The sequence below is a fragment of the Curcuma longa genome, chromosome 11 (assembly GCF_044706935.1).
Source record: "Curcuma longa cultivar G26 ecotype Majalengka, Jawa Barat chromosome 11, ITB_CL_G26_1.1, whole genome shotgun sequence".
NCBI lineage: Eukaryota > Viridiplantae > Streptophyta > Magnoliopsida > Zingiberales > Zingiberaceae > Curcuma > Curcuma longa.
In genome coordinates, this window is record NC_133871.1 from 27929255 (window position 1) to 27944315 (window position 15061).

Genomic DNA, 15061 nt, shown 5'->3' on the forward strand with positions numbered 1-15061 from the left:
CTCAAGTTTGTTAAACCAAAGCCCGTTTGTTTCCCATGGAAAAGGTAAAGAATATATGAGAACAAATATTTTAATTTTATCCATAAGAAAATCATCGAAAAATATTAAAAGAGACAGTATTTCACACACACAAAAAAAAAGAACCTTAATATTTTTTGAAAAATATTATTTTATTCCAAGTTAAATAATCAAGTTTCTTCTTGACAAATATCAACTCCACTGGTTCATTAGATAATGAATGGGAAAGAGAGAGATTGCCGTTGGTGAGGAAGCAAAAGGACAATGATTCATGAGTTGTTGCCTGGTCAGTTGCATTTCTAAAATCATCAAAATTATCTTGTTCAATTATTGCAAGAGACTCATGGCCCATGGCATCACAAACTGTAAAAATAAGGATGACATCCCTAGGTACGATGCCATGATTAGGCCCATCAACAATAAGACTCAGTTACAGTTACAGTGAATTTATAGAGATTTTTTCTCGTAAGATAATAGATCTAAGAATACTGATTATCTATATTCTTTTTATTTATCTTGATGATTTATGGAAAATTTATGTAGGTATGAATCAGCCACCCTCAATATGAGTCGACTTAAAAGATTGTATGTCTAATGTCAGCTAAAAAAATAAAAATAGAAATGACACCTCGAACATAATGTAGTAGTAAGGATGTCCATTACAGCACTATAGTTCAATCTTCTACTGGGGCATGCACTAGTGCTAAATGTGTTAGAAAACTCGAGTTGGGCGAGCATGGGTCAAGTACCAAATGGAGGAATAGTTCACAAATTTATCTTCGTGGAGAGTATTCGATTTAATATTGGAACAATCTTACATGGATGATGAAAATTGCAAAGGTCAGTTGCCATGACACTTTTAGAATTTACCTTTGAGGACCGATGAAAAATTCTCATTTGACTAGTTCAATCATTCCGTAAAACGGCATATTACATTAAAAAAATAAAAAATAAAAATAAAATTAGGAATGACATCACTATAAGACAACCATGACATCACAAACAGTATCATATTTAATTTTAAATTTTCTCCGTAAATTATGTTTCAGATCAATTGTATTATGTTGTCGGGTTGTGCATCACCTAATTTGATTAATAGATTTCCATGTTAGAATGAATACAAATCTCGTGTTAGAAATTGTTTTGAATTATTATATTTATTTCTCTGTTTGAAAGAGCTTCGATCTTGGTTCGAAATCGAAATACTTAATATTGGTTTGAATTTTAAATCTTTAAAAAGCAATTTAACAATATACTAAATCTCAAAAAAAACAGCAGTAAAAATAATCAAGGCTAATTTTTTTATGATGAGATAGAGACAAAACTTTTTTAAAAAGTATTTATTTTTTCAAATAAATTAACCAAACATGACAGTACCAATCGCTTTCATGAATCTTATTAGTTATCTGTTTTTTGTCTTCATCTAATTTATAATTTAAAAGCTTAATTAGCCCCACAAATCCCTTCTAATTCCTTTTAGTTTTTAAAATTAGTTTTAATAACAAAATAAAAACGTTAGAAGCATTTTAATATTAAAAAATTAATAATTTTTTGATAATTTTCGTTATATTATCCTATTTGTCGATTTAACAAACTCCTAAAAACTACATATATATAAATAATTAAATTGCATGTGTATAAATGAAGAATTACATCGTCCCCTCCCATAATAATAAATCACATTTCATCTCACTCTTCCCTCGTCGTGTTAGAAGAAGGCGACAGCGAGCAGCTGCCCACCACCACCAGTCCACTTCCTCCTCATCCTCCTCCGCCACTCCTCCGCCTCACCTCCACTATTTTATACTTCCTCTCCTCTTTCTGCTTCATCCTCCTCTCCTCGATCCCTCTTAATTCGCAGCCATTGTCGATTTCTCCGTCCAATTCCACCAATTGGCAGCTCCTGAAGCATGGCGTGAGGGAAACGACGAGAAAGGGGTTTGAAGCGAGGAGCGTGTCAATGGACAGCAGGATGAGGAGGTACGCGCCGCAGGTCAGCCCGGACCGGAACAGAGTGTGGGCGGAGCCGCCGCCGAAGCACCACCTCCACGCGCAGGAGCGCCAGCAAGGGGGGAAGATTCCGGTTGTCTATTACCTCTGTCGGAATCGACACCTCGAGCACCCTCACTTCATTGAAGTCCCCCCTGCTCCCCCGAGGGACTCTACCTAAAAGGTAAAAATTGGAACTTTCTTTTCTGTTGAGCGGATGAGGAAATGCTCTTTTTTTATTTTTCTTAGGAAAAAAAGGCAATTTTCATTCGATTTTGTGTTTGATTTTGCAGATGTGATCGAGAGGCTTAATGTGCTGAGGGGGAAGGGGATGGCCGCCATGTATTCGTGGTCTTGCAAGAGGTAAGCTATCGAAATTTGAGATTGTGAGAACCCTAGTCTGCTCGAATTTAACTGGCTGATTGGGTTTTGGTGCAGGAGCTACAAGAATGGCTTCGTGTGGCATGATCTTTCCGTGGACGATCTGATTCTGCCGGCACAGGGAAATGAGTACGTGCTCAAGGGTTCCGAGCTCATGGATCAAACCCCTCCAGGTACATTGCAGACTTGTATCCTTCTCTAAATTTGACAGTTCTATGGCCGGATATAATAATGCGTTTGTTTGATTCAGATCGGAACAATCATGGAATGGGCAATGCTAAAATTCAGAATCTGAAGCAACCTCCTGAGGATCCATCACCAAGCAGTTATAAGGTCCAAGAAGCTTCTTGTTCTCCATCCTCGGTCGGGTTGGTAACTAAGGACACAAAGTTTCCCCCACCATCACCTAAACATCCACCACCTCTCCCTGCTATGCAAGAGGCTGAGCTATTCCCCTCAACTCATCGATTGGCTTCCTTGGGGAACTTTTCGCCAGAGCCTGGTGGTCGAAGTGCCCCGCATTCGACTGTGGGTTCCCCGAACCTAGACGAGTACAAAATCTGCAAGCCCGCGGCTGGATCTCAGGATGCTTCAACCCAAACTGAGGATGGAGATGTACATAGAACCAAAAATAAACTGCGAAATGTTAGTGTCTCTTTCAGTGATGGTTCTCCACATAATGGCTACAATGAGAGCCAAAATGAGCAGACTCTACGTTTTAAGTTGGAACCTGAGATTGCTATAGTTGGGAGATCACCAGCAACAACAATTTCAAGTGATATTTCTTCTAGGAGGATGAATACGTTAGAATCCTTGATACGAGATGAAGTGAACAGGAGGAATAATCTTAGTGTTCTGGAAGGCGAGGAAGATTTCCACCTGAGTGGACCGAAACTTAAAACCACAAGTATGCTTATGCACCTGATCACTTGTGGGTCAACCACTGTTAAAAACCACTATGGCTTTGGATTTGTGCCAACTTATAGACCAAGGATGACCAATATGAACTTCACCTCGCCATTATCTACCAATTCACTTGTTATGGGTGAGATAAACTGCCTTGCAGAGAGCCAAAGAGAAATAGGTAAGGGGCTAAAGCCGAACGAAAGTTTTGGAAGGAGCATGATTGAAACCAAATACAATGAAGAAATTGACGGACTTCCTGGTATAAAACAATCCTCATCAATCGATGAGGACAGGTAGTGCAGAATTGAACTCAAGATTGTTTTTTTTTTTTTTGAGTGAGATATTTCTAGTGTTGATTTTTCATTTTGAATAAGAAAGCCACTAAGTATGTTTACTTTGGAGTTTACTTGAGTTTGAATCTCACATGGAAATGTTGTTGCCAATTAGCTTGTTCCTCTTTGCTTAGGCTATGATTATTTACTTGTTGCAAACAATACCTTCATAGCTTAGGAGCTTAATAGGTTGCCAACTGTCCCATAGAGTCATTTTTAGCTGAGAAGATGGTAATTGAAATTTTTTCTTGCTATACCAGGAAGAGCAACATCTCCTGATTTTGTAGAACAAGACTAGGACTCTTTTCAACTTGTAGTTCTTATTCTGTCAAATTGATCCCTTTGTTATTGTAGCGATTGGTAACCCCAAATTCTGATCTGTCTATTAGATACCCATCTCACAATCATCTGTTACCCAACTGTGTAGATTTAGTACATTTAGATCATGATTTTTGTTCAAATTTGTGTTGCATTCATCTCTGATCTCTTTTAGCATCTACAATGTCAAAGCTACTCGTGTTTGACAAATTCACAGAATCACAATCTCATATGTATCATTCTGTGCAGTAGCAAGAAATGGTGGCACAAAGGCTTGACATTTAATACCAACCCTTGTTTTTCTAATTTAACATGTTGTTCTTGTACCATCCTACGTTAATGATGTATAACACCCTTGTTATTTAATTTGAGATGTATATAAAAGAAGTAAACAAACTTCCAATGCAGAATTCTTGACATGCCTTATAATTCCAGAAGAGATGGTAAAAAGGCTGTTGATTTATCTCAGTCTAAGTATCTCCTTAGGACTATCAAACTTGCAACCTCCAAGCATTCAAGGAACAATCAGAATGAATTAGCAGTGAGCCCAGTTTTATATACAAGGACATCTCCTGCCATGCCAGATATTTCCAAATCCTCACCACTCAGTTCATCAAACGGGGGAAGCAAACGGATTATAGATAGTTCCTCAATAAATGGAACATCTGCTAGGTTAGAGTCATTTAGAAACAGGACTCCTTGCCAAGAAACGGTTATTCAAATTGAAGAAAGGTTGAATTGTATTGCCCTCATTCCCTGCCACTTGACATTTATGATTATCATGCCCTCATTCTTCTTGTTTTGTTCCTTCAGGCTAACTTCAGGAGCTCGAGTTATCATTCAATCTGGATCTCGGAGTGACGATAGTGAAGGTAGTCCTGATTGACAACAGGATCTACTAATGTCTCTCTCATTTCGCAATCAGTTGTTTTCTTACCAGCTGTAGTTGGAGGGAAGACAGTCTGTGGCATTTATTAAAGTTAAATTCTTTTTCCATTGAATTCTAGTTGTTTTGAGTTGCCTTCACTTGAACAACACTTGAAAGGAACTTTATAGTTCCCTACGTGAAAAGGAACCTCCTTTTTCCATAAATGTCATCTGAACTTCTAAGCCATCTCGAAACAATTGCACAGGAAGAATAGTCCATGCGTCGCACATCAGCAAACTGAGTTTCCACTCAGTTATGTTGCTTCCAGAATGAAGAACAAGCAGCACAAGCTACAAGACTGTTTTGAGATTTTGTACAGTGTAAAACACTAGAAAGATTGTTGCAATCTTTTAGAATTTGTATCCAAGAGTAATTCTAGAGCCTATTTGTGATAGTTTGTAGTTTCTATAGGCTGTATGATATCTATGAAGCAATTCTTTCAGTAAATTATATCGTGGTGATTGATCTAAATCCCTATTTTCTTAGTCCTTCTGCAAAATCTAGAAGACTGTATTACTATCACTTTGATAGGTTATGAATCAAGTGCAATTCTCTTCTGCAGGTTGTTCACCTGAAACAAGCTGTGAATTTAACTGACACTTCAGATTGTTGGAAAAAGGTTAGAAATTATCATATTTAATATGAGGAGGTCCAAAGCATGGCCCTGGCCATGTAGATAGATGCCAAAGTAGACAATGTTACAGCATCATTAGCATCTTTTTTAGTTGTTTAGAGACCTCTAAAGACATCAACCAACTAAATTTCTCCTCATAGCTCAGTACCTCAACTGTCCTCATTTTGGCTATATGCTCATTTTTTTTTACTGAGGGTCTAATCAATAAATTACATTTAACAATTTAGTGTGTTTTTCTTATTTATTGCATGCTCTTTTTTTCTGTACTTGCATTGTGAATTCATGATATGTCCCTATATTGGTGAGGCCACCAGCCACAAACAGTTCAAACTTAAAAGGACATTTGTTATTGTGGAAAATATAGAAAGAAGATATGGATAATTAATCTTAATCTGCCTTAAAGACTTTGGGCATTAATTAAACCTGTCTTTTTATGATGCATAATAATAATTATTACAATCTGATTAATCCTTAAGATAACTGATTATTCACTAAAGAGCCGAACTATTACACCGTGGCCCCGGGCTACTATTTGTCTTTTGATATGCTGGCACAGGGAAAAGACAACGATCATGTGACGGAGCACATCAATCTTCTTCCAAATTATATTTAATAAATGCCCTCTTTTGCATAATTTCTTAATTTCTCGTTTTTAGGGCCATATAAATAGCTTCTCTGCTCGAATCAAACTGGTCCTGCTAAACAAAGATTTTCGAGGCAGCTTTTTTCCTTTTTAAAATTTTCAATTCAGATCCTCTCTTATCGATTATACGGATTTTTTTCTGTCATCGAAATGGTCCTCCCCAAACACTGTAATAGACAAAAGACAGATACTGGGGGACAAAAAAGCCAAAGTTGGTATTTAAAAATTATAGACCAATTTTTTCTTAGTTCATTTTGTAACTTAAAAAATTATGAAAAATTATAGACAAAGTTGGTATTTAAAAAAAATCAAATCAAATCAAACCAAACTCCCAAGTTACAAAATTTTATTTATTTGTGTTCTTTTTTAGTTTATGCCAAATAATCAAAACCTCTAATTTGCATAGTGACATTTGGATTATTAAACATTTATATAAGATAATAAAATAATTATATATTTTTCAAAAACTTACAATATGTAATATTAAGTAAACTTTTTAAAGAACATAAAACTAATATTTAAAACATAATTTATTTTTATAAATAGATTAATTCAGTTATAGTATAATATATAATACATCTTTTTTTCACATCAAAGCAATGTCATGGATCATACCTTCCAAAATGCTGCAACTTGCTTTTTCCTTCTTAAATTATCCATTCCTTTTTCACTCTATAAATTTGATCGTCAAATAAATGTTGCATTGTGTGAAAAATTATGAGTCAATTAATGTCTTTCCTATACATGTAGGGCCTTATACCAGAGCAGTGGACCTTATACTACAATAGTTGGTAGGGCATACAATTTATTATAGCATGTTAAGTCATTGCAAGTATATATAATTTATGAATTTACATATTTTTTTAGTAATAATTGCATAAAATATAAGATTCATAATTTAAAATAGGAACAGTAAATAGATTCCAGTACCCACCAATTGGCATACAAAAAGGAACAATAAAACTATGAAACAATCAAGCACAATTAAATTGTCTAACCTACTAGTCCATTGTTTTAAACTTCTCCCATCCTTCCACAAGCAAATCTTATTAGCAGACCTTTTTTCAGTATAGTAATGAGTGACTTGAAACATATTTAACGTTGTACTATTTGGAAATCGAAATGTAAATATATATAAGTTCCATGAGCAAGTGACAAACCAGATACAACTACATGAAAATGATCATTAGATCAGACTGAAGATATTAAATCATCAGCTACTCATAGAGACCTTCGTCCTGCCAAATGTCAACTAAAAAATCAACCATTTCCTGCAAAATAAAGTATGGTGTTCAAGTATATAGCAAGATATAAAACAATGCATGGAGTGAGTTAAAAAGAATTTGACTCACAGATAATGGAATTGCCTGTGGGAAGGGTCGACTAGTGGATAGCAAGTCATCGTATGTTGAAAACCAGCTGAAAAGAAAATAAAAGAAACGAAGGTTAACAAGTCAATAGGGGGGGGGGGGGGGGGGGGGGGGGGGGGGGGGGGGGGGGGGGGGGGGGGGGGGGAATTACCAGAAAATTTTGGCAAAAAAATATAACACATCATTGCAAGATTTTCCATATTGCATGGATCAAAATGTAGCACACTTAAAAAATAACACAAAAATTAATGAAATAGAGTGATTTCTAAGATGGAGAAACAATGTAATTAGAAGTGATTTAAGACATATAAATTACTAGCGATATAGTCTTTCTTTGTAGTTGATCTCAAATGGTTGCAACAATTATGACTTCACAACATTTATCAAATTATAAAAATTCTGAGACGAATTCATTTGTATTGTGTCCTACGCATCAAATTTCTTTAGTTACTCTAGCATGGATTTAACTCCAAGTCAAACTTACTTTGGTTCTAAGATGACCATAGCTGATGGTAATTATTTAAGAAAAACTAATGTCTAGATTATTCTAACAACCATAATAAAGTAGGAATACTATAAATATCAAAATGCCTTTAAAACTATTGGAAAGCTAAAAAGGAAATTATTATCACAAAGAGAAAATGCCAGATATCAAAGAATGCAAATGGTTCTATACAATACACAACAATGCTCAAAGTGACTCTTACAACTAGAATAACACATATGTCTTACGTTATTGATGGTTCACTTGGTATTCTGCGGCATTTTTTTGAATTGTCTCCTAACCATTTTCGTCTCATCTCATTCCAAGCTATAGTGCCTAAAAGAGATGAAATACATTTTTGCATAAAGACAGGTTTATTGCAAAATTTTTACACAAAGCCAAAAATAAACCATGAAACAAGAAAGGATGTTGAACAACATAATTTTATTGAAAATTTTGTCATATAGATATAACACTAAGGCCATATGCTGAAATGATAATAAATCACTGAATCACCGAATAAGAAAGTTATCATAAGATGTAAAAACGAGGTCTTTTCAATTGATTGAATAGTCATCTCTGTTGATCACATTCTTTTCTTTGCAAAATGTTAATGAACATCAAATTTCTAGGTGAGTTGGTTATGAGAACTAATTGTTGGTTATGAGAACAAAGGTAACATATGTAGGAACAAAGTAGACAAATAAAGACCATGAGCATAACCAAAAGCTAATAGTAATATAATGGGCAAAGATGAATTTTTGTCCTAAATTTTGCAAAGATAATGAACAGATATGGATATTCCATTCAACTATTTGAGACGAACCTTGGTTAACAACGGAGTCATTTTTTGTATTCTCTACTGCAACTTTTGTGTCCTCACAAACAGATGTGAGACTTAAAGGTTGGTGTGCATCAAGCAAGCTAAGGCTGTTGACATCATTCTCCATATCTATAAGGCTTGATGAGGAGTGCCTTCTCCAACCTCTTGAAGGCTGATCCCTTTTGAAGGGTGACTTTAGTGTCCTTTCTAAACTTGATCTGGCATCACCTAGGAGTCCCAAACAACAGCTGCTCTGCACAAACTTGAAAGAAACTAACTTGTGTCCATGCTACGCTTTTATGATTCGGAAATGCAAAATTACACTCAAAGATAATTTCAAGATTACAATTTTAAGATTATCCAAAAGAGACAAATCCATACTTAACAGAATTAGAAAGAATAGTCCTTCTTGTTTTGAGAAACAGAAATGCTTACCCCATGAAAGCTAAAAGTAGGCGTCTTTCGAAGCAGCATCCATCCGTCAAAATCATGCCTAAATGACAACTCAACTAGTGATGCAGGACATAGCTTCCAAATTTCCTATTCAGTGAAAAGTAAAAAACTGGATAAGTTTCAAATAGAAAGTAGCTGATGAAGCATTTTATTGTGGTAATTAAGCCCATACTTAACAGGTTATGATTTTAATGCTGAATTAGCACAATCTAGTCAATTGAGCACAAATCCCGATTCAGTGGTAGACAATGTCTTGGTCACATATGGATGCTAATATATGAAGAAAATAAATCTTACATGGATTTAATATGCTTCCATAATAATAGAAATAAAATTCAATCCTACAATTCAATGTGTTTGTTAGATCATCAGAATAGTAGATTGGGGCAAAAGGTAAAGAAGATGGGAAATAGATCTACTAGAAAATGGTTAGCCAACCACTTATTGGAATATTTCAATCTACTAATATGCATGCCATCATATCCTGCAGTGTCGGACTAAAGAAACCCATCAACCCACCAAACTAGCTCATCATCTTTGCATTGTTCGACGAGTCTGATGGTATCCAACGATGATGTTTGGTAAGGATCCTGGTGATTGTATGTTATCCTGTTAGTAATCCTGGTTAGCTAGGAACGTGAGTACACTGCGTACAGGCAACCACCCACATCATTTTGCTCTAATTCAACCAAAATTCCATCTCGAGCTGGGCTTAGTATAAGGTCCTAAGTCTAAGCATGACCAAAGGAAAAAGGGCTCATCGCCCAATGCAGACCTTCATTAACCATCAAACAAATGTAGATTGTACAGAACCCTAATCCAAAATTATGAGCCAAACACCTAGAGAGATCTTTCGACCTATTCATATACATATCAACAGATCTTGCATTTGGCAAGAATTAAATAGCCGTCAAACCAAACTAACCAACTTCATCCCCTCTGCCTCGTTCATCAAATCTAAAAGTGCCCAATTTGATGTCTGCCATAGAACAGAAGAATGCTTGGTTTTTAGAGAGAAAAACAAAGGATCACAAAAAAAAAAACACATCGTAACAAAAAGAAGCCTACTGAGCAATCCAAAAGAACATTTTGATATGATGAACAGGCAAGCCTCGAACCGAATCTAGATTTCAGGGAGAAACCCAACACCTTTCTGCATCAATTCCCGTATTTCAATACAACACGCGGGGAAGAAGGGCGAGTCGAGGAGCAGAATTGCATACCTTCGGCGAGATCGGTGGAATTCTTCAAACGGATCGTTTGGGGTTGAACGCAGGGATTGGATTGCTGCTTGCCTAGATTCCGGTCGCTCACCCGCGGTATTGCGGCAACGAGCAGCATTAATCGAGGTGCGACACGCTGCTTCTTCTCGATCGTCCGCATCTGAACCTTCCCTTCCTTTCGACGGTGTCAAAGAGAAGAATCTGAGCCGTTCATTGAGCTTGAAAAACTTCACCCGTAATCTTTATTTTTTATTTTCTAAAATCGATTGGCGCCTTTGATAGTTTTATGATAAAATATTATTTTTTAACAAAGATTTACAGAATAATATAAAAATCACGAATTGTCTATTAAAGAATTAACAGCAATATCGAGGAGTAAAATATTATTTAAAATTTAGAAACTTTCTATATAATTAAAACTAATGCATATGTTAAACTAATTATTATAAATGAAAAAATGTTAAATCAAATAAAATGCATCCCTACGTTAAGGGAGATAAAATTTTCGCGTTGTAATCTAACCAAGGCAATGGGCGATTTGGTGGAAGAAGAAAATTAAATACCAGAGAGCTCAGAATGATAACAATTTAATCTTTACTCCGATCTAATGATTGAGAAACTATACAAAGATACAAACTCTTTGCTTGTACTTTAATCTGCAACTTCAAGATAAAAGAAACAAACCATGATCCTTCCAATATAATCCATGCATGCAATTTCCAAATCCTGAATTTGATGGTTAAATGGAGCTTCCGAAGGAATTAGCAGCCATCGCTTGCAGTCTATCGAGTGCTCTCCATTCTGCCGACCTGAGGCTGGGCCTTCTCTTCCTATCGATATTACAGCACCTCAACGCCAATTGCAACAGCTGCTTGGCGTTCGCCGCTGGCCAGTCTCCAGCAGACGCATCGAGGATGCAGTTCACAGCTCCTTTCCTGATCGCCTCCTCCTCGACTCGCCTTGCAATGTTCAGCTCTGGCAAACCCGTCAGCAGCCGCAGAATTACGATACCAAATGAATATACATCAGACTGCGGAGTCAGCTCTCCGCTCATTGCGAATGCAGGGTCCATGTATCCGGGCGTGCCCATCGGGTTGGTGTTGTGGCAGAAGGTTGTCTTCTTTGATAAACCCCGATGCATTAACCTCGCAGTGCCAAAGTCACTAAGCCGACTGATATCGTCCTCGTCGAGGAGTATGTTGGAGAATTTTAAGTCTGCATGCACAATCGGCTGCCCTTTATTGGGGCTCGAGTGTAGATAGACGAGAGCAGAGCGCTGCTCGCTGATAATTCGAATTCGATCCTGCCACTTCAGACCTCGGGCAAGCCTTTGGCTCAGGCTGTGATGGGGCAAGTACTCGTAGACAAGAGCTGACAGTTCTGAGCAAACTCCGATGAGTTTGACAATGTGAGGGTGCTCGATCATACTCAATACTTTCACCTACGAGAAGCAACAAAATCTTCATACACATGTGTATTCAATATGTAAAATTGAATCGAAATTCAACAAGAGACTAGAAGCATTTGCAGCTACGATTATTTACCTCTTGATGGTATTCCTTTTGGCTCTGATTACTCTTGGGGCTTAGCATTTTAATGGCTACGTCATTTCCTAGGAGCCTTGCTTTGTAGACTGGTCCGTATCCACCTTCTCCTATTCTTTTCCGTTCGCTGAAGTTGTCAGTTGCCTTGAGTCTCAGTGAACTGTCTAATGTGTGATGGAGTTGCTGGGTCATCGTTATCTTTTCTTCTCCTATTGAAACTACCGCTGGTCAAGTTCAACTGGGCGTCCTGCCCGAGCCAGGCTTCTCTTGTTCAGTTTGACAAAGTGACTTCTTGAAGTAGCATTTCAATTCTCTCTAACTGCAATCAGTAACCTTTAGCTGGTTCTCAGAAAACTAAAACTAAATCATATCAGCGCTGCACTTATCATTGTTATCATTTATGTGCATGAACAAGTCACACACACTGATACCTATAATCTACGCATGCATAAACCTGGTGTGTTCTTTATTTTAACGAAAACCTCGAGTGAGATTGAACTCGTGGTGTCTCTTTCATTGTTGTATTGTCTGAACAAGTAGTTCAGAGCCTCTTGCCTCATGTTTACAACTTCTCCAAAATCCTGATCGGTATCATCTCTCTCTTCCTATACACAACCACAGAAAGGCATTTACCAACAGAGCACAAATCGACAAAACTAAACGAGGAAGAAGGTTTTTTTTGCTTGCATAATTTCATGGGGGCTTTTCTTACATACCAGTTCATTTGCTGGTGTTGCATCAAGTTGACCATAATTGACATCCGAAATGCTGGCTGGATGCAGGAACCTGATGAGTTCCAGATTCTCGCTGTGCATGCACATTAATTTTCTCAGAAATAGCTTCGCTGCAAGGAAATCTGATTACCAGTGTAAGAAGGTAAAGTAGCAGTTTTCATATCTACATGCATGGTCCAAAAAAACAGGGACCTTGCTAGTAAGATAATCTAAACAAGTGATTATGATGAAATTCTAGGATTAAACGTACCTACTGGATATCAGCTTTCCTTTTCGAACATGCCAGATCTGACAATCCTGGAGGAGAGAGATTTGATTTGCCATGGACCTGCATTTTGAGCTATTGAATCAACTGGAAATTCATAAAAAGGAAAAAATATAATTGTATACTTAGTTAACAATTAACAAAGTTGAACCATAGCTTAAGATGCTTAAGTCTAAATTACTCACAAAGATACTCAAACTAGCATAAATTGGATCGTATTTGAAGAATATGACAGATAATCATACGAGCGCATACCTTGAACCGATGACAAGCCGCTTAATTTGGTATTTTTCAACAAGACATTTAATTCCTTCAACTACATCTTCGCGTTCAGTGTGACGTTCTGTGACCTTGATGCCAAGAGATTTTAAGATGAACATTATACACAAATCTGAGTGCATCAAGAAAAGTGTAAAATTTCTTCACATTTTAAACAGTAGCATGTGCAAAGAAGAGATAATAAATGAAAAATAAAAAAATGTAAATCTGAGTACATAGAGAAAAGTTGATTGAGTGCTACCTTCCTTTTAGCACACAAATCTTTGTAATCATCTATCAGTTCTTGCATCTTTCTTCTCTCGTCATCTCTGTGTATTGCTTGAGATTGTTCATTCCCGTACTCGTATTTAAACTTAACTCCGACTGCAAGCATGCATGTAAACAACTTTGTAATCATAACAACTAATTTAGGTTGACAATTTGAAGTTTAACCTCAAAGATAAAGTTTATCAATTACTGTCTACAAATTGCATACTAACATTACTCGTTTTTAGTAAATGAGGAAAGAGTATGCATGGATATGCCAACAATCTTAGATCCCACAAGGAATAGAGTTCATCAAGTACCAAAAACAAAATCGGTAAAAAAAAAAAAAGACAAGGAAAGATGAATCTTACATCTCTGTAAACGATAGCTACTGTACAATAAGTGAAAGGTTCAGAGATCTTACAATCAGTGAGTATCCATTTTGAATGCCAGTGCACATGAACAAGGCCTATGGTGTCTCGTGGAAAATTCCTCATCACCCAGAGCAGGTTTTGCTTTTCTTTCTTATATTCCTTTCCGACTGCTACATGAATGGTTTCACAGCTATTGAACTTCCCAATTGCTCCTTCGGCTACAGGTTCTAAACCAAGGTCTGGAATTGGATCCATCATTAGCCAACACTCATCCACTCACATGTTATTTTCCTCTCGATTTAAAAGACGAATGTAGAACCATAAGAAGTAACCGACAACCGTCAGAAACAAGGAAGTTGAAAGGCACTGAATGGTTTTTTGATTAAACAATGGCAGTTGCAGGGGAAAATTAAACCTTGAAGTGACTTAAACGCGTTTGTTTCTATCCAACTGATTGCTCTAGGTGATGTTGTTCCCTATTCATACTGTCGTATCGTTTGGCAGTAGTTATGAATGCTTGAATCCAGGTGCAAAATGATCTCAATACAAACTGAATGGTTTGCCTCTATGCACACCAGGATTTGTTCAAAAGAATATATAAAAAATTCTTTTTTTTTTCTCACCAGCAGATGCTTCGTTTTTATCAGCAGATGCTGTTAAGTGCTAACGGATTTGGTTAGAAGATGGAGTCTCAATTATGAATGCTGAGTGCATCATTGGGAAAGAGGTTCTTTAGTTCGTTTGATTGTTTAATTTCACACAAACAAACATCCAACGAACTGAGGAAATAGTATTCATCAGCCGGCCAAACAATTGACTGCTTGTCAGTTTTGCAATTTGGAACTCCTCATCCGATAATAATTATAAATAAATAAATAAAGGCCTAGCTAGAAGATGAAACTCATCTCATACATTTTCTCTGGGGCGAAGGAAAGCTAATCCAGGTAGAAGAGGAATCAATTGCTCACAGTTGGCCTTCAAATAATTAATTAATCTTATACTTATAATAGCCTTTGAAAATATATCATTATTAATTTTTATATATTTATCTCATATATTAATTATTTGCCAATCCTAAATAATAAAATCTATTACAATTTAATAATAAAATACGACA

At 36.5% G+C, this 15061-nt stretch overlaps 2 protein-coding genes and 1 pseudogene across 5 annotated transcripts; 1 reads left to right on the top strand and 2 right to left on the bottom strand.

Annotated features, from left to right (window-relative positions):
* The first annotated feature begins 1774 nt into the window (after positions 1 to 1774).
* Positions 1775 to 5324, top strand: LOC141839868 (protein SOSEKI 3-like; annotated as a pseudogene).
* Positions 5325 to 7133: 1809 nt separating this feature from the next.
* On the bottom strand, positions 7134 to 10643 carry LOC141841669 (uncharacterized). Of its 4 annotated transcripts, none has more exons than XM_074729849.1 (6): positions 10503 to 10643; positions 9262 to 9366; positions 8830 to 9074; positions 8252 to 8339; positions 7502 to 7568; positions 7134 to 7420 (listed from the first exon to the last, which is right to left on the bottom strand). In XM_074729849.1, the coding sequence occupies exons 2-6, from the start codon at positions 9315 to 9317 to the stop codon at positions 7367 to 7369; spliced, it is 510 nt and encodes a 169-aa protein (XP_074585950.1). In that variant the 5' UTR covers positions 9318 to 9366; positions 10503 to 10643; the 3' UTR covers positions 7134 to 7366. The 4 variants fall into 4 exon arrangements, with proteins under 4 accessions (XP_074585950.1, XP_074585953.1, XP_074585952.1 ...); XM_074729852.1 differs by having other exon boundaries at positions 8830 to 9079; XM_074729851.1 differs by having other exon boundaries at positions 8830 to 9088.
* A 501-nt stretch (positions 10644 to 11144) lies between these two features.
* On the bottom strand, positions 11145 to 14199 carry LOC141837506 (U-box domain-containing protein 70-like). Its single transcript, XM_074724889.1, has 8 exons — positions 13995 to 14199; positions 13566 to 13687; positions 13301 to 13395; positions 13035 to 13108; positions 12763 to 12902; positions 12529 to 12651; positions 12047 to 12190; positions 11145 to 11943 (listed from the first exon to the last, which is right to left on the bottom strand). The coding sequence occupies exons 1-8, from the start codon at positions 14197 to 14199 to the stop codon at positions 11242 to 11244; spliced, it is 1605 nt and encodes a 534-aa protein (XP_074580990.1). The 3' UTR covers positions 11145 to 11241.
* Between the last annotated feature and the right edge of the window lie 862 nt (positions 14200 to 15061).